Source organism: Delphinus delphis, chromosome 3 (genome assembly GCF_949987515.2).
Source record: "Delphinus delphis chromosome 3, mDelDel1.2, whole genome shotgun sequence".
Classification (NCBI taxonomy): Eukaryota; Metazoa; Chordata; class Mammalia; order Artiodactyla; family Delphinidae; genus Delphinus; species Delphinus delphis.
Window position 1 is genome coordinate 21,087,884 of NC_082685.1, and position 22,038 is coordinate 21,109,921.

A 22,038-nucleotide genomic window follows, 5' to 3' on the forward strand; every position below is an offset into this window, starting at 1 on the left:
ATTGACTGCAGAGGAGTACATGAGAACTTTTGGGGTTGTTAGAAATATTTTACATCTTGATTGTGGTGGTGGTGATGTGGTATAAATGATACCATGTATACATTGTAAATATTTGTCAAAACTCACCATACTCTATACTGAAAATTGGTGAATTCTGTTGTATGTAAATTATGCCTCAGTAAAGCTTTAAGAAGAAACAAACTTGATCTGTATTTCCACTGCGGAATTATCATACCCTAAGCTTAAGGAAACAGGTGTTTGTTTTCTTTAACTATGAAAATACAAAATGAAAATTAATGAAGTTTTAATTTTTTAAATTACAGAGACACAGCTAAGTTCCCCTGAAACTTTTGACCTTGAAAAAGAAGACTTTCCAGGTAGCAGAGAGACCGTGGATGAAGTAAGAATAATGGCAGATAAGGAGGTGAATATTACTTATAATTTTTGTCAGTGTTTTCTTTCTACTGGTAGTCCTCTCTCTGATGCAATATTGACCTTGGATGAAAAGATTTAGGTGACAGAGGGTTAGGCTTTTATCTCAGATTCTTAAAAATGAGTTCAGCACTATTTCTAAATATAACAGTAGTTACCAATTCTTCAGTATTTTAATATGCTTTATTATTTCCGGTACAGATGGGGAAATGGAGGTTTAGGATGTTTGCTCAATTTGCTCAAATTCAAACTGCTAATAATGGTAGAACCAGGATTTGAAAACAGATTTGTCTCCAAAGTCCTGGAGTATTTTCCATTATATACTGATAAGTAACAGAGATGAACAATCTTGGAAAAAGTCACTACGTTTATATTACGACCTAACTTTCAGCCCTAATTTTGAGACATGATCAGAAATGCAAGATCAGGATAGCAGCATGATAAAATAGGCAAATCTCTATTTGCACTATTATCTTTCCTAACTTCACATATCTGACATTAACCATAAAGCTGATTGACACAAGTTTATACTTATGATTAAGATTCAGTGTATATTTTTTCATATTGAGTCTGACAAAACAACTTAAATGCCAAGAACTCTTTTAAAAAATTCAAAATCTTTAAAATTTGTTGGTGTGAAAAGCAGCCTGAGAATTAAACTAGTTTTTCTGTGAAAATAAAATTTTTGGTTACATATGTTTATACTATTTTATCCTGAGCAATTTAAAAAAGCTTTGTTCTGTTATTCCTTTTTATACTCTAGGTTTTTTTTGAGAACAGTGTTTACAGTGGAAGTTAGATCCCCTTCCTAGTTTCTGCACTGCAGGTAACTGGGTAGAAATTCTGCTTTCATGAATCATGCACACTGTTTGGTTCCCTGGAACCTGATCTGTCACAGCTGACAGACCAAGATTCCCTAATGCCAGTGGTGTTAGGAAAGATGAGGACGCTCCCTGCATCAGAGCCACTGAGGATAGATCCTGCTAGATAATGTCAAAATGGCCTCCGGTTCTTTTCCTAGGGAGGGACCAGAACCTTCTAAATGGGGATGGGGGAACAGAGTGTTATTAACGTAGTTATCCTAACATGCATAGGAAGCCCTGCAAGCCCTTAGTTAATTGAGGCTGATTTCTTACCCGTCCGTGACTGCAAAGGAAACTTCTTTGTTTGGGGCAAAGAGCATGAACCCTATTTAGAAGTTATATATGTCTGTAGCACTTCACATCAAATGGATGGAATTGTATGGTCTTTTGCACATTGAATGTCCTCTTTTTTTTTTTTTTTTTTTTTTTGCGATACGCGGACCTCTCACTGTTGTGGCCTCTCCCGTTGCGGAGCACAGGCTCCGGACGCGCAGGCTCGGCAGCCATGGCTCACGGGCCCAGCCGCTCCGCGGCATGTGGGATCTTCCCGGACCGGGGCACGAACCCATGTCCCCTGCATCGGCAGGCGGACTCTCAACCACTGCGCCACCAGGGAAGCCCTGAATGTCCTTTTTGGTGTTGCTGTTTGCTGATACCTGTGGATACTCTAAATAGTCTTAGAAGTTTCCATTAAAAGAAGTTAGAGGGCTTCCCTGGTGGCGCAGTGGTTGAGAGTCCGCCTGCCGATGCAGGGGACATGGGTTCGTGCCCCGGTCTGGGAAGATCCCACATGCCACGGAACAACTGGGCCCGTGAGCCATGGCCGCTGAGCCTGCACGTCCGGAGCCTGTGCTCCGCAATGGGAGAGGCCACAACAGTGAGAGGCCCGCGTACTGCAAAAAAAAAAAAAAAAGAAGTTAGATACTGTAGTTTTGAGTCATTGCACAATCACTAGTTACAAATCACTTATTAGAAAGATAGAATCTGGGCATTTTATGTATGCACAGTGATAATATCATAATGGGTATGGACTCTTGCCCTTGGAATCTGTGTATCGGGTCATCTGCCCTAAAATTTCTTGTTTATTGGAAGGTGGTATGGTGTAGTGCAAGGACCTTGAGCATTGGAATTAGAAGACATGGCTTTGAATCCCAGCCCCGCCACCTTGGGCAGGTTAATTAATTGTTTTATTCATTTATTTGGCAGATATTATAGTGTGCCAGTCATTGTTTTAGAGTCTTGAGATATAAGGTAAATAAGAAAAAAATAATCCCTGCCTTCAAAAGGACACATAAACAGATAATTATAATGTAATCTGACAAATGTAATGTTAGAGAGATGCCTAGGGTATTAGGGGAACATAGGAGAGGAATGCTTCTTCATTTATAAAATGGAGACAAAAATAGCCTATTTTATTGGGTTGCTCTGAAGATCAAATTAGATAAAGAATATAAAACACATAGCAGGAGTTGACACAAGTAGAAATATGCATGTGGAACTGCTTTGTAATGTATTGTGGCTCTTCATTGATATTAGCTTACTAATGACAGAGAACTGCTTGACAGTATTTGAGGTATTTGGAATACCTTTGCCGGAACTGTAGTCCCTCTTGATTTGATTTTCTGCAATGGTCAGATTCCTTTGGAAATAACATTTTTGAAATATCTTGCCTGAGAGTTTCCCTTAGTTGGGGTCTCAGATATTCTATACTCAGAAGGGTTAATAGACTTTATTCAGACTGAAATACAGTTGACCCTTGAACAATGACGGGGTGAAGGGTGCCGACTGTTCATGCAGTTGAAAATCCATGTATAACTTATAGTGGGCCCTTGGTATCTGTATTTTCCCCCTATCTGTGGTTCCACATCCGAGAATTCAGCCAACCACAGATCATTTAGTACTGTAGTATTTACTGTTGAAAAACATTTGTATGTAAGTGGACCTGTGCAACTATAGTCAATTTAGTCAGTTGGTTTTTAAGTTAACGGTGTTAAGTAAACTGTCTATGGTAAGAGGGGAAAGATCTAAACAGTTTTCTAAGCTACAAATAAACCTGGTGGGGGATGGGTGGGGGGTGTTGGTGACTATAGGACATACTCTCATTTTCATTGGGTCCATTTCTTGAGGTTTCTTTTCAGGCCAGAAAGTAAAGGCCAGCCTTTAAGAGATCATGATTTGGTGTCCAAGTACTTCTTTTGAGAAATACATGTATAGTATTTTAAAAGAAGTGGAAGCATCTCTGCAGAGACCCAGTCCCTAACTACATAGTCCTTATAAGAGCTTCTTCGCTTGGATCTTTTCCTCTTGAGGCTTCTCCATTGTAGCTAATTTTTAAATAGACCTTTTTAATGGTGCTGGGAAAAATCTTAGGTTAATATAAAAATGTTCAGAAACCTTCTGGGTTGCCTATGAATGTGATTGGAAGTGGGCTTGTATTCACAATAAAACAAAAATAGATTGATTCCTCCCTCTTGAATACTACATTAATAGTTGGAGGTAACTTCTCTGCATTTTATAGAGCTCGTAATGAATACAGAGGGGTGTAGTACTGGGTGTGAGCACCAGTGACATTCATGTCATACAACATTTCTGTGCTTAGTGAACTTCAGAATGCCAAGTAACTGCTTAACTGCTACTAACTTTGATTAACTCAAGACTACTTGCAAATTATAGGGTATATTGATTTTTCTCCCCTCTGCTCAGATGGCTTTGTATTCACAAGACAACTTTTTCTTGTAAAATTTGTGAACAGAGGAACCTGGGTTTATAAGAATCTCAGTGACTAAGCTTGGAATAAAAAAACACCTAGAACTTCCAGACTCATTGGACTTGCCCCACATACTAGAGGAGAATAATAGAACCAGAGAGTCTCCCAATACCTGGTAGAGTCAGCTTCCAGAAACAAAGTGGAGCAGAGAGGTGCTTTTTGTTTTTGCCACACCGTGGTGGAGTACTGAGAGTTTTGATGACACCTGGCAGAGTCAGCTTCCAGAAACAAAGTGGAGCAGAGAGGTGCTTTTTGTTTTTGCCACACCGTGGTGGAGTACTGAGAGTTTTGATGACACAAAGGCCTGGGTTTGAGTCTACATTGTCCAGTTACTCACTTTGTGATCAGCAGGTTACTTTGCCTTTCCAAGCCTCAATCTCCTCTTCTATAATACTGGAGCTAGTGATACCTGTGCCAATTGGGTTGTTGTGAAGGATAGTTATGGAAAGTGCTTGGCCAAGCCTGGCATAGTATAGGAACTCAACCACTCTTAGTTCTTTTCTCATCTTTCTTTTTCTCCTTCCTTTTAAAGTAAAAGGCAGGTATGTGTTGAAAACAACGTTTTCTGGCAGTTGTAGAAATCGTTTTACTTGGTATTTATTTAGATGACCTGTTTCCCTCTCTGCTGGATTACATTCACAGGTGGTAAATTTTAGGGATGGCCTGAACTTAGAGACTAAAAGAAAAAAAACCACCCCAGTTGGCTCAGAGCTTAAATTATCTACCTACTGCAGTTTTGGTCCTATTTTGTTCTTGTATCAGAAGAGGGTTTATTTTTTTCCCATAGTAAGGCATAATGACAGCCCAGGTGCTCCTTGCTCTTAAATGGAAGCAGTGACTATGCAGGACAGTTTCACATTGATTGGATAGGACATGCTGTTCTTTGAATCAAGTGTTAGGCAGTAGTGCTGCAGTGCTCACACATACTATAGGATTAATCACTGCAGAGTTCTTGACTCTGACCTGTAAAGGTAAAATAAAACTGTCTCTGAGAGACTGGGAACTGTAGGAAAAATGATGACTACAAAACACTGAGAAGGGAGTAAGAATGACTTTGTCAGAATTGTCTTAATGATTTCTTCAGGCCTTCTTAAATATTTGGATCTTAGTTGTGTTTCCTCTTTCAACCCCAAAGTCACAAGTAAAACACAAGAATTGGTTTTGTTTTACTGGTATAAGCTGAGACCTAGGTTCTTAACTTATTTTAGTTGTGTTGCTTTCGCTTAGAGCTCTTTTTTTTTCCCCCTAACTCTTGATATCTGAAGTCACTTACAGTGATCACAGTTCTTTGTGTGTGTATGTGTGTAATTAATTCTTTTTTGTCTTTCAGTTTTATTGAGATATAATTTACATACAGCACTGTGTAAGTTTAAGGGGTACAGCATAATGATTTGACTTACATGCATAGTCAAATGATTTTCACAGTAAGCTTAGTGAACATCCATAATCTCATTTAGATACAAACTTAAAGAAATAGAAAAAATTTTTTTCCTTGTGATGAGAACTCTTTAGGATTTACTCTCAGCTTTCTAATATAACATACAGCAGTGTTAATTATATTATCACCCTGTACATTACAGCCCTAGTACTTATTTATGTTACAGTTAGGAGTTTGTACCTTTTGACTGCCTTTACAGTTCTTTTGTGAGATTGAAAAAGTGTCTCTTTTTAAAAAAATTATTTATTTATTTTATTTACTTTTGGCTGCATTGGGTCTTAGTTGCTGCGCATGGGCTTTCTCTAAGTTGCGGCGAGCAGGGGCTACTCTTCATTGTGGTGTGCGGGCTTCTCATTGCGGTGGCTTCTCTTGTTGCGGAGCACAGGCTCTAGGCGTTCAGGCTTCAGTAGCTGTGGCATGTGGGCTCAGTAGTTGTGGCTCACGGGCTTAGTTGCTCTGTGGCATGTAGGATCTTCCTGGACCAGGGCTCAAACCCGTGTCCCCTGCACTGGCAGGCAGATTCTTAACCACTGTGCTACCAGGGAAGTCCCTGAAAAAGTGTCTTTAAGATGCTGTTGATAATACAAACTGAAACACCGAAGACACAGCATACTGACCCAACGAGGACAGCACCTTGCAGTGTGATAGAGAGGAATGCTGTCAGGTTTTGGAGCCAAATAGTCCTTGGTTTGAATTTCAGCTCTGCCACTTATTTATTCTGTAACTTTGGGCAAGTTACTTTACTGTTTTGGACAACACTTTTCTCAAGTGTAAAAAGAGTGTATTTGTACCTTTGTAAGATTATCATGAGGTTTAAATGAGTATCACATACAGAGTGCTTAGCACATAGTAGGCAGGCACTGAATAAGTATTATTCAGTATAATAAATAAATATTAACTATATTAGTGTATCTCCCAATCTGCTGTCCTGAATTTGGCAAACTGATTGGTATCACCTCATTGAAAGTAAGTGGAATATAGGATGGAGTCTTGCAGTTCTTTTTGGGAAAAGATACTTTATAAAGTAAAGCTAGTACAATTGCCATTTGTCATGTTCTTCAGGTTCTTCAGGTTGATAACAGGGAAGATGCTGAGAAGGAAATACCTACTACTACCTTCTCATCTAGTACCCAGGTATCCTGCCCACTATGTGACCAAGGCTTCCCACCCACAAAGATCGAGCGACATGCCATGTACTGCAATGGGCTGATGGGTCAAGATACAGGTAAAGCCAGATTCCTTTCTTCAACTGTGTGGTGGTTTTGTAATCCTATACGGTACAGTGCAACAGACAACTCCTCTTCAATGCTAAAGTTTTTTTTTTTAATCTAGCTAATTATCTAGTGCTTTTCACGTTCGTTATTACTTTATACTATTTTGTTGCACATACCTCAGGACAAGGGGAAGGGAAAAATCTTTCATCTTTCAATGTTTCACACTTATTCTTTGCTATAGGCAGGCCAGAGATCATTGTTATCCCATAGACCTTGAATTTCAATTTATATATTCAAATACTGAAACTCCTATGGAACTTGAGGAACTAAGTTTTAGAGTTGCCCGTTTTTCATTCAGAATAAATCCCGTGTGTGTGTGTGTGTGTGTGTGTGTGTGTGTGTTTGTGTGTGAATTCTACCTAAAGATAGTTAACAGCTGAAAAATATCATTAATTTCGGGCTTCCCTGGTGGTGCAGTGGTTGGGGGTCCGCCTGCTGATGCAGGGGACGTGGGTTCGTGCCCTGGTTCGGGAGGATCCCACAGGCCACGGAGCGGCTGGGCCCGTGGGCCATGGCCGCTGAGCCTGCACGTCCGGAGCCTCTGCTCCGCAGCGGGGGAGGCCACAGCAGTGAGAGGCCTGCGTACTGAAAAAAAAAAAAAAAATCACTAATTACCATTAATGTCCTACATGTCTCTGCTGCATCACCCTGGAGGTGTTGGTTCTCTCTCGAAGAGTACACAAAAGGCCTTGGTTTTCGTGCAGTGTGACATATTGGGCAAGAGAATCTGCTTGTTCATCACAGCCCTTGAAATACCACCCCTGATCTTGCCTTTCTGTTTATGACTTTAAACTCTAAATATAATAGAATCTGCACAACTCTGTGGTCTAACATGTTGAATGTAACCATAACTTAGATGATTTAGAAGTGTTGCAACATTTTTCTCAGTGCTACTTGGTTCCCATAACTTAGAGATATTTAATCTGAAATTGTATTATTGTGAGGTGTTTTATACATTAAGATTTCCAGGAAAGAAAGGCACATGTTATTTAATTTTTCTGAAGTTATACACTTCTTATTAATTAAATAAGGAAGTACCTAAACTTAAAATTTAAATAAATTTGTTGATTTTTCTGATTGTAAAGTAGTACCTGTTCATTGTAGTATGAATAATAATAATGGCTTACATTTATTGAGTACTTGAAATGAGTCAGGAATTATTTACATAAATGAGACCATGCCACATGTGTGTAATTCTGCAATTTGCCTTTTTTTATTTATCAGTAAATTTAGATCTTTCTATGTGCAGGTATATTTTTTACATAGTTGAGATCTGACTGTATGTAAAATTCTGTTTTGTTTTTTTCTACTTACAGCATAAAAATTTCTCCATGTCACTATAAGTTATGTGTAAAAATATTTTTAATGCTTATAATATTCTGTAATCCAGATTGCCTCCATTTATTTAATTGTTGTGTGTTTAGAATGCTTCAAGTTGCCATGTTATACTTATATGACAGCTTTTTATGCCTAAAATTATTGCTGTATTTTGGGGTTATTTTCTAAGGATGTATTTTTAGTTTGGGTGATAGTAAAAAAAGATGGGCTCTGGAGTCCAATCAGTCTGAGATTGAGTCCCACCTCTGTCAATTACTAGTCTGTGAGCCTGTGCTAGTTTCCAGGCTTCCCTTCATGTGTCTGTCAAACAGTAGAAATGACCTTATTTGGTTTTTGTGAGGTGGAAGGAGATATTTTAAGTGCTCAGCACAACATAGTAAGTACTTAAGAACTTTGATCTGTGGAATTCCCAGTAGTGGTATTACTAGGTCAAAGATTTTGTCATCATTTTAAAGGGTTTTTATGAATAGCATTGTAGTCTTTTAAATACAATGAAAGTTGAAGACATAAATCTGGTCAACTCCTTTAATAGAAGAGCACTGTAGGTCTAGGATTTTAGATGCAGTTTTACCTTGACATAGCTCTTTAGTTTGATTTTTAGTGGAGAGTTCCAGTGACTGAAAGAATTCTAGGGCTGGGCCTTTGGTGACCAGAGAAGGGAGAGACTATTTTGTCTATCTCGCCAAACACCTTACCCAACTGGTATTAGTTACTGAGTCAACAATGCACTCAGCACTGAGGTCCAGAAATAAATGAGTTTGAGAAACTGAATCCCCATTGAGCTCTAGGAATAGATGACCTTCTTCCAGTCAGAATCAAAAGGTAAAGAGTATAGAGTAGCTCCTACTGATATCTCCCAGACTGAACACTGATAGTTTGTGCTTAAACAGGAAGCTTTGGTATTCATCTCTGTCAGACATCTTTCAGCTATATAATATTTGCTTTTAAGCTTGTTCTTCCTTACAGGGGTGTGGTGGAGCAACTCACAGCCCCAAATACTTGATTCAGGCTTGTTTCTGAGTTTTCTCAGAAACCTAATGCAGACTTATACCACCAGAACCAGGTTTTTCTCATTGAACTTGTTGAGAGGCTGACACCGTCAGGAGGGCAAAGTAGACTGAGACTTGCATTGTTATCCATTTAGGACAAGCCTTTCAAGTTCTCTTTAATCCGTTAGGCCAAGTGTCAGTGATCCTGTGTGATGCTGCTCAGTTGGATTTACACTCTGGGTCTTGAAGACTCTTTAAAATATTATAGATATAAGTGTGTTTTCTGATATAATTGGAAGTCCTTATTTTCTTGGCACTGTATGTCTTGTAGCCCTGATCCAAATGTCTCAGACCTCCATCCAAAGATGTCTGCTGTATCCTGAATGACTGTCACAGTTTATTTTTTATGAGGAAATTTGTTTTAAAAATTAGTTCAGGGACTTCCCTGGTGGTCCAGTGGTTAAGACTCTGTGCTTCCATTGCAGAGGGCATGGGTTCGATCCCTGATCCCTGGGGATCCTGCATGTCGCTGTCCCCAGAGAAGGGTGGGCTTAGCCTGAGCTGGATAGGTTTGGACAAACCCATAGGAAAATAGGGGGTCCTTTATCCTCTTATGGGTTAGATAAGATAGGAAGCAAGGGAAACAGCCACTAAATGACAGCTTCCACTTAATCTTCCTAATAGTGTTAGCGTACCTAAATTACCCTTTCTGAGAATGTGACATTTTAGGCCTTACGGACAAGTTTGGAGCAGGGAGTCCTCACTGGAACTGTCCCACTCTCTGCTTACTCCTCTACTTTCCTGCAGACAGAGCTTGGGGCTCTACGTGGGGTGGGGGAAGTATTGATAGTTGGATGAATTATGTGAAACACCTACTAGTGTGCCTGGCATATAGTGGGTTTTTGGTAAATTTGCTGTCTTTATTTGGTTTCTCCACCAGTTTCCTGCCCCATCTTCCTAGCCAGGGATAGTAGTGATTGTTCTGGTTCCTCTCAGCTTTATGACTGAAGACAGAGGGCCGTCCACAGCCTTTTTTTTGCGTTACGCGGGCCTCTCACTGTTGTGGCCTCTCCCATTGCGGAGCACAGGCTCCGGACGCACAGGCTCAGCAGCCATGGCTTACGGGCCCAGCCACTCTGCGGCATGTGGAATCTTCCCAGACCGGGGCACGAACGCATGTCCCCTGCATCGGCAGGCGGACTCTCAACCACTGTGCCACCAGGGAAGCCCCACAGCCTAATATTTTAATCTTTGGTAAAAGGAAGCCTTTCCCACAATGGAGGGGAAAGAGTTACACATAACCCAGTCTGGGAGACCATTAGCCCAATGCCTAAGGGGATAGAATAAGAGGGAGGACTTCCCTCCCAGAGCTAAGTTTTCAGCTTTCCCCTCCTTCCTGTTTTCCCCTGAATCTGATCCTAGACATGCTTGTTTGGCTGTGTAAAAGAAATAGTAATTAGAGTCATTTACATGAAGTGTCTACCATTTATGCCTAGTTACCGTGCAGCACAATAACAATTATGCATATCATTAAATGTGTCTGGTTAACTTTGCTGTAAGTTTTATTTTATTATAATACTACACTCTGGTTAAGTTGGCTCAGTCTGCTCAGTTTGTTGCTCAATGACATGACTATCTGTTCACAACTGTGGAAAAATTAGAGGGAGTGTCCTTTAAAGGCATTGTTTGAAGGGAGATGATTTGCTAAAGTAATCTAGACTGGAACAAAAGCAGGTTGCCTTTGCATTTGCTTTTTGGAAAATGTCTTTGAGACCATTTTCATTTAAACACCGAGGAAGAATAAAGGTCTTCATTTACACATTTAGTAAATACTTATTAAATGCCTACTACATGCCAGATATAGTGAACAGAATATACAGAGTCCATGTTCTCAGAGAGCTTATATTCTAGTAGTGGGATACTATTACAATAAACAAGTAAACACATAATATGTCACGTTGATAAGTATTTTAGAGGAAAAAAAGAAATCAAGAGGAAGAGGGGAATAGGGAGTATTGAGGTCAGGAGGTGGCAGTTTAAAATAGGTGGTGTGGAAGTTTCCATTGAGAAGGTGCCATTTGAACAGAGACCTAAAGGAAGTGAGGGAATAAGTTAAGAGAATTTTGAGTGGAGAGGAGAGTGTTACGGGCAGAGGGAACAGTAAGTTCAAAGACCCTGAGGTGAGCAGGCTTGGCGTATATGGGGAATGACAAAGAAGCCAGTGCAGCTGCAGTAGAGTAAGTGAGGGAGAGATTAACAATGAGACCAGAGAGGTAATTGGGGAGGGGACAGGTAGACAGATCACATAGGGCTCTTAGGCCATTAGTGAGGACTTTAGCTTTTAGAGGAGGAAACATTGGAGGGGTTTGAGCAAAAAATGAATTAATATTTGAACAAGGGATCACTCTGGCTGCTGTGTGAATAGATTGTTGGGTGACAAGGGTGGAAGCTGGGAGAACAGCCAACGTTTTATTTTTGGTAATAAGATAGAGTGGGAGAAACATAGGCTTTGGAACTAGGTAGATCTGAACTTAAATTTCAGCTGTAATACTTGTCAGCTGGGTAATGCTTGAATTATCTTACTCTTTGAGGATCAGGTGCCTCATTTGTAAAATTAGTCTAACATCATTAGGATTGTCATGGGAATCAGAGATAAAGCACCCAGCACTGTGTCTAGATTGTTTTAGATATTCAATAAATGGTAGCTACTGTTATTATTGAATATTTTTCTTGCCTGTGTAGTCATTTTGAAGTCTGTGTTTCTGTGTGCTAATACAATACGTAAAGGATAAGCCACCAGCCAGCTAGAGCTAAGGGAAAGATGAAAGGCAAGGAAAGGCATTAGAGTCAAAGTGCTAAGAATAAGTTTAGTGAGAAATAGATCATAGCAGAGTTAGGAAAGCTGAAGGCATTAACTGTATACACTTTGGGCCTAGATACAGAGGTGTGGATATTGCCAGGAGTGGATTTTCTCTCCATGGATATTTCTTGGAAACATAACGGTGGGTAAGTAGGTGGGTAGAGGTATCAAATCTCTTGATAGAGATTTGCCTGAGAGCTATCAGAGAAGGACTGGGACCTAGAATAGGCTTGACTTGGGTGAGTCAGCAAAAATCAGAAGACCCAATCATCTCTAAGTAACAAATTTCTTAAATTAGACAGAGTTGACTTTTTCTGTTTTATATATCTGTATTTGCCTACCTGAATGTAATTTGTACCCCATTCAGTCTTCTCACTTGTATTAATGTGGCTTTTGTGGTACCCAGGAGGATTAAGTATATCACTATTGACACCTAACTACTGAGGTATTAACAATTGGGAAGTAGCATAGGTTTAGTAGAAATAACATGGATTATGGAGACAGACTGACCTGTGGGAAGATATACAGATCCAAACAAAGTGAGATTACAGTGCAATTGGATAGATAAAAGGCATACCCATGAATAACTGTAATGCAAGGTGAAAATGACTAAGGGGCATAAAGATAAATTCCTGTGGTGTTTCAGAAGAAACGTGATTAGAGATTTAGAAAGAAGGACATTAATGTAAAATAGCAGTAGGCAAAACTCACGTAAATAGAAAAACATGAAGAAACATGCTCTACAAGAAAGAGCATGCCATTCAGTGTGGTTGTAGTATGGGCATTATGAAAATAAATAGTAGGCAATTGGAGAATGACAAACATAACTTGAGTTATATGGGTTAATACAGGGCAAAGTTTTTTTCAACTTGTAAAATAATTATTTACGTGTTTACTCCAGTAGTAGGACTCTTTTGGGTTCAGGTGTTGGAAAAACAATTCAAGCAATCTGAAGCAAAAAAGAGAGGTTAGTTTTCATAATAATTGGGAAGGCTGGGATAGGCTTTAGGCAGAGCAGCATCTAGGAGCTGAGATGGTGTGTCTCTCCATCTTTCGGCTCCATTTGTCTCTATTCAATAGATAGGCTTTTTTTTTTTTTTTTTTAAGGGGCAAGCAAAGTGTCTGCCAGCAGCCATAGGCTTTTAGTCTTTAATGGAAAGAAGGAGTTCTTTCTCCTGAGACCACAAGTCAGTCTAGAGAAAGCCTCTGATTGTCTTTATTTAAAGTGTCCACCCCTGCTTTAGTCACTCTTACCAAGTGGATGGTTATGTATCATTTTATATAAGTCAGAACAAATAATGCAGAACCCTATTAGTATCTATCAGAAAATTCTATCACTCCTAATAACAGAAAACACCGTTTTAATTAATGTAATTAATTATTAAATGGGTTTAACATGTAAGGTTTCTTTTTCTCACATATCCAGATGTCTAGAGTGAGGCAGTGGCTCAGTGATGTAATGAGAACCTAAGCTTTTCTCTTTTGGCTCTACAGTCCTGTACTTGTAGCTTCTTGACTTATTGTTTCAAGATGGCTGTTAACATCTCTAGACCTTACATCTGTGTTCCAGGCAGGAAGAAGAACAAAGAATAAAGGGGTATGGCTGTAGATTGTGACTGCTGCAATCTAATAACTCATTCCTGTAATCTCATGGAATTGAGTTTATTCCAAATTGTGGTAGAATTAGGTCAGTTATGAATTTAGTGTTCATGTCTTTATGTGTAAAAAATTTAACATCTTTGAAATCATTGATTAATTTGCTTCTTACAGTGATTCAACTTAAAAATTTTCATGTCCTGCTGTTAATGAAGTATTGTGTTAGGTGCTGGGAGTGCTCACAAGGTAATAAAGGTATATGATACAGAGCTGAATGGGACCCCAAATTTGTATTCAGGGAATTCACAGTCCAGTGAGACAGACTTGGGAACGACTAAATATGATACAAGTCATATTTAGTGCTAAAATATAGTGCTAAAATAGAGGCACTAAGCACTCACAGAGATGGAAGGGATTATTACTGATTGGTGAGAAAAAGGACAGATTCTTATTTAAATGTTCCCCTAGTATCAGGTATGGGTTTTTAACGCTTCCCCCCCCCCTTTATTGAAGATATGCATCTAAAATAGCAACAAGCCTTGTAAAGTATAAATTGTTTGAATTTCTGATTTTTTTCTTTAAACCAGACTACAAAAAGTGAAATTACTGGATTATATGTATAAAGTTTTAAGATTGCTTTCTGGAAAGGTTATACTCATTTAAATTCTCACTGGTAGCACGTGAGAGTGTTCCTTTCACCACACCATTACAAATACTGAGGAATATTACTTTTTCTTTTTTTGTTTTTAAAGCATGGTATATTCAGTAGATAAACAGTGATATTTCATTATATTTTATATTTCTTTGACTAGTTGAGTTTTTTTTCTTTTTTAAAAAAGCCAATTTGTATTTCTTTTTTGAGAAATTGTTCTCTGAACTTTCCCAAGTATCTATTGGGTTCTTAGTACTTTTCATATCAATTTATATAAGTTCTTTACAAATTATATTTTCCCTTTGCTTCAAAGGTGCTTTCCAGGTTTTTTCCACCCACCCAACAGTTCTTACCAAGGTTCCAGTTTTATGCAGCCTGGCACAGCAAGCCCATTCTTGTGCTTGAACAGCCAAAGCCATTTCTTAAAGCAGAAGCAGTGCTGATCCTGCAGAAGGATCTAATCGGTGTGAATAGCAGTGGCACTGATATGGGGAAAAAAGTATTGGAATCCATGCAGAACTGGGGAGGAGAGGAGGGTGGGTGGGCAGCAAGGAGAAAGGATAAAGAATTCATTGCTGTTGATAATGAGAGGAGGAAGCTAAGAGGTGGGAAGAGGTGGTGGCCTGGTACAGGGGTCAGCAGGAGCTGGATGCCCAAAGTGGTATATCTAAAGTGGATTCTTCTTTGATAGACTTGACCCCAGACTGTTTGGTGTTTCTGTAGAGGCCATCATCTTATTTGAATGCCTACTGACATAGAAATATATCATAACTCTTAGCCACTGGATGAATCCTTAGACCAAGTACCTCCACTCCAGACTTGTGATGTTCCACTGCTTGTAACTCTCTCCTCTTGTATTAATAATGTAGCAGAACTGTGTGGTCCTGTCCCATCCCTCCACCCCTGTCATCTGAGTTGTCTTCTGATAATTTTTGTTTAGCCTTTCTGTGGAACATTTCCTTGTATTAGCTCCACTATGATGCATTAATAAGGTTACTGTATATGCCTAATCGTTATGCCTTGCTGCTAAAGAGCCAGGCCTCGGGATTTCTTTTAGCAGGTTTTTTCCCTGCTAGGTGTGCTTATTCCTTCCTTGAAAAAATAAAATAGCTCTTATTAACACTGGAATACTAACCAAAGCATTATGTGTTGAAGGAATATTAACAGCTAAAAACTACTTAAGAGAAGTTCTCTCACTTCATGACTTAGTCACATGTTTCAATCCAGGCATCTAGAGCATTTTAAGAAAGATGAAAGTTCAAGGAATTAATATTAGATCAGTCATCTCCATTATAACTATCACAGAGCAACAGTCAGGACTATAAGTATCTTAGAGGATAAGTGTTATTGTTATCTCCATTTTATCCATGGAGAATCTGGCATCAGGGAGGTTTAGTACTTGGCCAGCATCAGATAGTTAAGCAGCAGAGCCAAGGCCCGAGCCCAAGTATGCCTGACTCCAGAGTCAGTCATTTTTCTTCATTGCTGTGTTCTGTCTGCCTTCCCTTGTACAGAGGTGGGGACACACACAGTAGGGGAAAGTATGAGGAGACTATATAAGCCTCAGTCAGTTTTAGGAAGGCAGAGTACTAATAATCCTTCACCCCTGAATGCAGACATGAAATCTGATCTCATCAGAATTGACCTTGTCAGCTTTTCAGTTACCGAGAAGAAAAGTTTGATGGATTCACACTGTTTCCTGGTGAACAAGAGTTGATGTCACCGACATAAGTCATCTCTGTGAAAACATGTGTGCGAAGTCAAAGGATCAGACGATGATGAGAATTACTTCTGGTGGTGTGGAGACTGACCATTCACAGACTTGTTACTAAGGAGTTTTCTAATGGCTTAATATAAAGGAAGCACTTGATAGCAAGATGGATTTTTTTTCCCATTAAGTAAAAGGATTTAATTTGCCAAATCTTTGTAAATTATACCTAGTATAGCTACCATTTATGAGCACCTGCTATATACCAGGAGCTGTACTTTTTGTATATTCTGTTTTAATTCTCACAATAGTCTTTTGAAGTAGGAAGCTGAGGCTTGACGGGAAAATAATTTCCCCAAGGTCACATACCTAATAAGTGGCAAGAACTCACAACCAGCTACACAACCAGCTTTAATTCAAAAGCTTGTACTCCAAAGAATCATCCATGAAATATTGAGATTTTAAAAAAAGTTTCAGAATACTGAATACCAGTATGGTAGTTAATGTATTATTTTAAGAATTTGTAGTAAAACTGTGGTTTTATGTAATAAAGTAATGATAATTTTGAGAATAAAAGCTTCTTGGTGGGGGTGGGTGGAGGCAGAGGATGGGATCAGGAAGAAGCACAGTTAGCTACTCAGTTTTGATAATAGTCTACTTTTTAAGTTGGATGATTGATTTGCATATATATTCTTTTGTACATATTATAAAACATTTTAAAGAGCTCATATATTTCTGTTATGCTCCACTGTCATCCATTTCACTTTCATAGGAACCTTGATAAAGCAGCAACTAGTAAAATTCAGAGAAATTTAGTTTTTTTCTGCATATGGAACTCATTGAGTATTATCTTAATTTAGGCTGTGATGATAATATGTGACCACTGGATTTGATTGTCATTAATAGTCTTTAGAAGCCTCTTAGGGTTTTTATTATTATTAGGGTTTTTTCCAGGTCCTTTTATCTGTGCCACCTGTCTTTCATACCAGTTTCTTCAAAAGACAAGGGCCAATTTAACTTTGATTATTGTCTTGCAAAAGGACTTTGTGTGAGTTTATTTTATTTTAATTACAAGAACATTTCAGACATAAAAATTGAAGGAATATTAGTGCCTTGAAACCCCCATGTGCCATCCATTTATCAACTCATGGTCACTGTTGTTTCATCTGTATTCCATTCATAACTCCCACTCCCTGGATTATTTCAAATCAGATCCTAGATACCATTTCATTATTTTCCTCAGTATCCCTGAAAGATAAGGTCTCTTTTTTAATAAAACCCTAACTATAATATTATCATACTGAAAAAATTAATATCATCAAATATCTGGTCTGTGTAAATCTCCTTGAGTCTCATAATTGGTTTTTACAGTTGGTTTGTTACAGTCAGGATCCAAACAAGGTTCACACATTCCAGAGCATTTTTAATGCTAATATCTCAGGCACTCTTAATTATAGGAGAATCAAACCCAAAAGTGTTCCTTTTTTTCTTTTCCCCCATATTTTTTGGCTGCACTGCGCGGCATGTGGGAATCTTAGTTCCCAACCAGGGATCGAACCTGTGCCCCCTGCAGTGGAAACGCAGTGTCTTAACCACTGGACCACCAGGGAAGTTCCAAATGTTCCTTTTTTTTTTTTTTTTTTTTTTTTCCAAATGTTCCTTTTTAAGACTGAAACATTCATGATTAATACTTATAAGCTCAGTAACAGTAACTGTGTCACAATTGTTTTTATTCTCTCCACAGCATCTTAACATAGTGCTATGCAGGTAGGTCCTTCGAAAATGTACTCCTTTAAAGCAAAAGTTGACAGGCTTTTTTAAAAGAGACAGCTAGTAAATATTTTAGGCTTTGCAGGCTACTAGGTAGTTCGCTTTGTCCTTTATAAAGATTACTGTGGATGTTCTAGTCTTTTGCATTTCCATATAAATTTTAGAGCCAACTTGTAAGTATGTTGTTTAGTTTCCAACTTTGTTTCTGGTAATATTCTTTTTCTTGAAGTGTATTTTATCTGATAGAATAACTAGACCTAGTTCTAGCCATTTCAGCTCTTTATGCCTACTGCTTGTCTGGTATATCTTTTTCCATACATTCACTTTTAACATATTTGTGTTTTTTTGTTTTCTGTTTTAAATTTATTTATTTTTGGCTGCATTGTGTCTTTGTTGCTGCACGTGGGCTCTCTCCAGCTGCAGCTAGCGGGGGCTACTCTTCAGTGCAGTATGCGGGCTTCTCAGTGCGGTGGCCTCTCTTGTTGCGGAGCACGGGCTCTAGGCATACGGGCTTCAGTAGTTGTGGCTCGCAGACTCTAGAGCACAGGCTTAGTAGTTGTGGCGCACGGGCTTAGCCACTCCACGGCATGTGGGATCCTCCCGGACCAGGGCTCGAACCTGTGTCCCCTGCATTGGCAGGCGGACTCCCAACCACTGCGCCACCCGGGAAGCCCCATATTTGTGTTTTTATTTTGAAGTGTGTGTCTTGTAGACAACATACTGTTGAGTCATGCTTTTTACCCATTCTGACAATCTCTAATTTTTAATTGGAAAATTTAGTTAATCATTTAATTATTGATGTGATTGGGTTTAGGTCTACCATTTAATTTTTAAATTTTTGTCCCTTTTGTTTTGTTTTTTCTTTTCTGACTTATTTTGATTATTTGAATATGCTATAGAATTGCCTTTTTTGCCCTTTATTTTTTGAAGCTATACTTCTATTTTTAGTGGCTACTGTTGGGGCAAGGTAGGCTTTTACAGTCTACTTAAAGTTAATACCACTTTATGAAAAGTATAGAAATCTTACAATTGTATAGGTACATTTACTACCTTCTCCTTTATGCTGTAGTTGTCATATATCACATGTACATCTACGTATATTATAAATCCCATAAAACAATGTTATAGTTTTGTTTTAAATAGTTGCTGTGGATTGTAAAGAAATTAAGAGGAAAATGTTCTTTACTAGATATTTACCATTTTTGATACTCTTCAGTTCTTCCTGATGATCTGAGTCTGTGTAGTATCATCCCCTTCAGCCTGAAGAATTGCCTTTAGCATTTCTTACAGGGTGGGTCTGCTGGTTACAAACTTCCTTAATAATTTTATTATCTGAAAAATGTCTGATTTCATCATCATTCTTTTTTTTAAAGTTTATATACAAATTTTCTTTGTCTTTTTTTTATTTTAATTTTTGGGTTTTTTTAAACATCTTTATTGTGTCTGGTTTTTAAATCTTTCACTTATTTCTTAATCTTTGCCTTAACCATTCCATGGTTAAGATAAATGAATTAAGCAAATGCTATTTTATAATTAGTATGAAATCAAAAATACGACTTTTTCCCAAAAGTTAATTGCTGAGCTTGGTTTTCAAAGAGAACCAATCAGATCAGAATTCATCTTTTACCTCCTTATCTAGCTCTTCTTTCTGATTTTCTCAGTTCTGTTAATATTATATTGGTTTTGTCAGTCATTCAAGTTGAACTTCTTAGGATCAATATCTTCTGAATTATCAAATGCTGCTGTATTTCTTTCAAAAACTACACCTCTGATATCCATTTAGTCTCCATCTGCATTTCTGAAATCCTGTTCATTGTGCACTGTTCTGTTCAAATATCATTAATTTGATCTGTGCAATTTAGTTCCAAAACACTCAATCCAACAAACATGTATTGAGTACCTCATCATCATTCTTGAAGGATATTTTCACTGAATATAGAATTTTGGGTTGATAGGTTTTTCCCTTTTAGCAATTTAAAGATTTTGTTCCACTATCTTCTGACCTCCACAGTTTCTGATAAGAAATCTGCAGTCATTCAAATTGTTTACCCCTATAAATTGAAAACAGGTCACATTTTCCTCATTCTCTTTGTATGTTAAGTAATTTTGGATTGTATCCTGGACATTGTGAATGTTATATTGCGGATATTCTAGTGTGTGTTTTATTCCTTAGAAAAATATTATATTTTGTTTCATCAGACAGTTAACTGGGTTGGAATCAAGCTACACACTCTTGTTTAGGGAAGCAGTCCATATCTCAGTTTGGTTCTTTATCTTTAACTGGAGTCTGTCTAGTGCAAGAGTGGTTCTGGAGTCAGCCAGACACCTGGGCAGAGTTTATTCACAGAATATGGGGTTTTTCCTCTCTGGTTTTTCCTCCCAGAATATTAGTCACTTTGGATTTGTCTGATGTTTTCTTATGATTAGATTTAGGTCAGAACATTTTTGGCAGGAAATAATAACAAAGAGAGTGTAGTATTCTTCTAAATGCATCATGCCTTTGTCAGTTTGGACTGCTCTAACAAAGTACCATAGATTGAGTGGCTTATAAACAATGGAAATTTATTTCTCACAGTTTTGGAGTCTGTAAGTCTGTGATCAGGATGCCAGCATGGTTGGGTTCTGGTGATAGCCCTCTTCTGGGTTGCAGACTTCTGACATCTTGCTGTGTCCTCATGTAGTGGAAGGAGAGAGCTCTGGCCTCTTCAGTCCCTTATAATGGCGCTAATCCCATTCATGAAGGCAGACCCTCTCGACCTAATCACTACCCAAAGGCCCATATTCTAATACCATCACACTGGAGGTTAGAATTTCAACATATGAGTGTTGGGGTAACACAAATATTCAATCCGTAACACATCACATCAGGGGGCAAATGATATCAGTTTGTGCTATTGGGGTTGTTAAATTTGATCCTCTAAGGTAATGTCTACCAGATTTCCTTCTGCAAATGTACCTTTTCCCTTTGTAATCAGTATGTCATCTGTGGGGTAATACTTTAAGGCTGTATGAACATCCTGTTCCCTAACAGGCATTCACCCATGGTTTTAGCATCCATTGGTGAGTCTTGCTTAAATTAATTGTTATTATTATAGTAAATGGTGATTTTTGTATTCCTACCATTCTTCTGCATTAATTAGCTGACATTCTTCTGTAGAAAGAAACTTTTCCCTTTCCCATTAATTTTTTTAATGTGGTATGGATTCATTTTTTAAAATTTAATGTGTCATAATTCATTCTTTCTAGTAGTCATTTTGTTGTCCAAATTTGACTGGTGAAAGTCCCTTCAGGTGTCTTCTGTAACTTTTTGTCATGTGCCCGTCAGTTTTTTGAGCACTTCCTTACTTTTTAGTACAAGAAGTTGTGAGGTTGCTTTGACTTTTCCTGCTTCAGTCCTGGAATTTTACCATTTATCCACAGGTTCCACTCTTAATCATTATGCTATTTTGCCTTCTAACAATTTTTTTTAAAGCAGTACATCTTCATTGTAGAAGATTTAAGTGGGAAAAAAATTTTTTTTAATTGAGGTAACATTCGTTTCTTACATTGGAAAATTTTACTCAGAAAAAACTCACCCATGATTTGGTCCAGTTCAAGCCACTGTTAACAGTTTGATGTGTATCTTTTCCTTACTTTTTTGGTTTTATTTACACGCATACCTTGTTTCGTTGCACTATGTTTTATTGTGTTTTTCTACAAATTAAATATGTGTGGTAATCCTTTGTCGAGCAAGTCTATCAGCACCATTTTTCCAATAACCTTTGCTCACTTCATGTCTCTGTTTCACATTTTAGTAATTCTTGGCAATATTTCAAAGATTTTCATTCTTGTATTTGTTATGGTGATCTGTGATCAGTGATCTTTGATGTTACTACTATAACTCACTGAAGACTCAGATGATGGTTAGCATTTTTCAGCAATAAAGTATTTTTAATTAAGGTATGTACATTTTTTTTTTAGACATAATGCTGTTGCACGCTTAAAAAACTATAGTATACTAAGAACCTACTGTATAGCACAGGGAACTCTACTCAGTACTCTGTAATGGCCTATATGGGAAAAGAATCTAAAAAAGAGTGGGTATATGTATAACTGATTCACTTTGCTGTACACCTGAAAGTAACACAACACTGTAAATCAACTATACACCAATATAAATTAAAAAAAAAAAAAGATTACAGGGCTTCCCTGGTGGCGCAGTGGTTGAGAGTCTGCCTGCTGATGCAGGGGACACGGGTTCGTGCCCCGGTCCGGGAAGATCCCACATGCCGTGGAGCGGCTAGGCCCGTGAGCCATGGTCGCTGAGCCTGCGTGTCCGGAGCCTGTGCTCCGCCATGGGAGAGGCCACAAC

At 38.3% G+C, this 22,038-nt stretch overlaps 1 protein-coding gene across 6 annotated transcripts in view; it reads left to right on the forward strand.

Annotated features, from left to right (window-relative positions):
* Nucleotides 1-22,038, forward strand: part of UIMC1 (ubiquitin interaction motif containing 1) — a 179,968-nt gene that overhangs the window by 132,621 nt on the left and 25,309 nt on the right. For all 6 annotated transcript variants that reach the window (XM_060008323.1, XM_060008325.1, XM_060008321.1 and 3 more), the window contains 2 exons: nt 324-424; nt 6,563-6,725. In XM_060008323.1, coding sequence (XP_059864306.1) covers nt 324-424; nt 6,563-6,725 — 264 coding nt within the window. The remainder of the gene's footprint in view (nt 1-323; nt 425-6,562; nt 6,726-22,038) is intronic.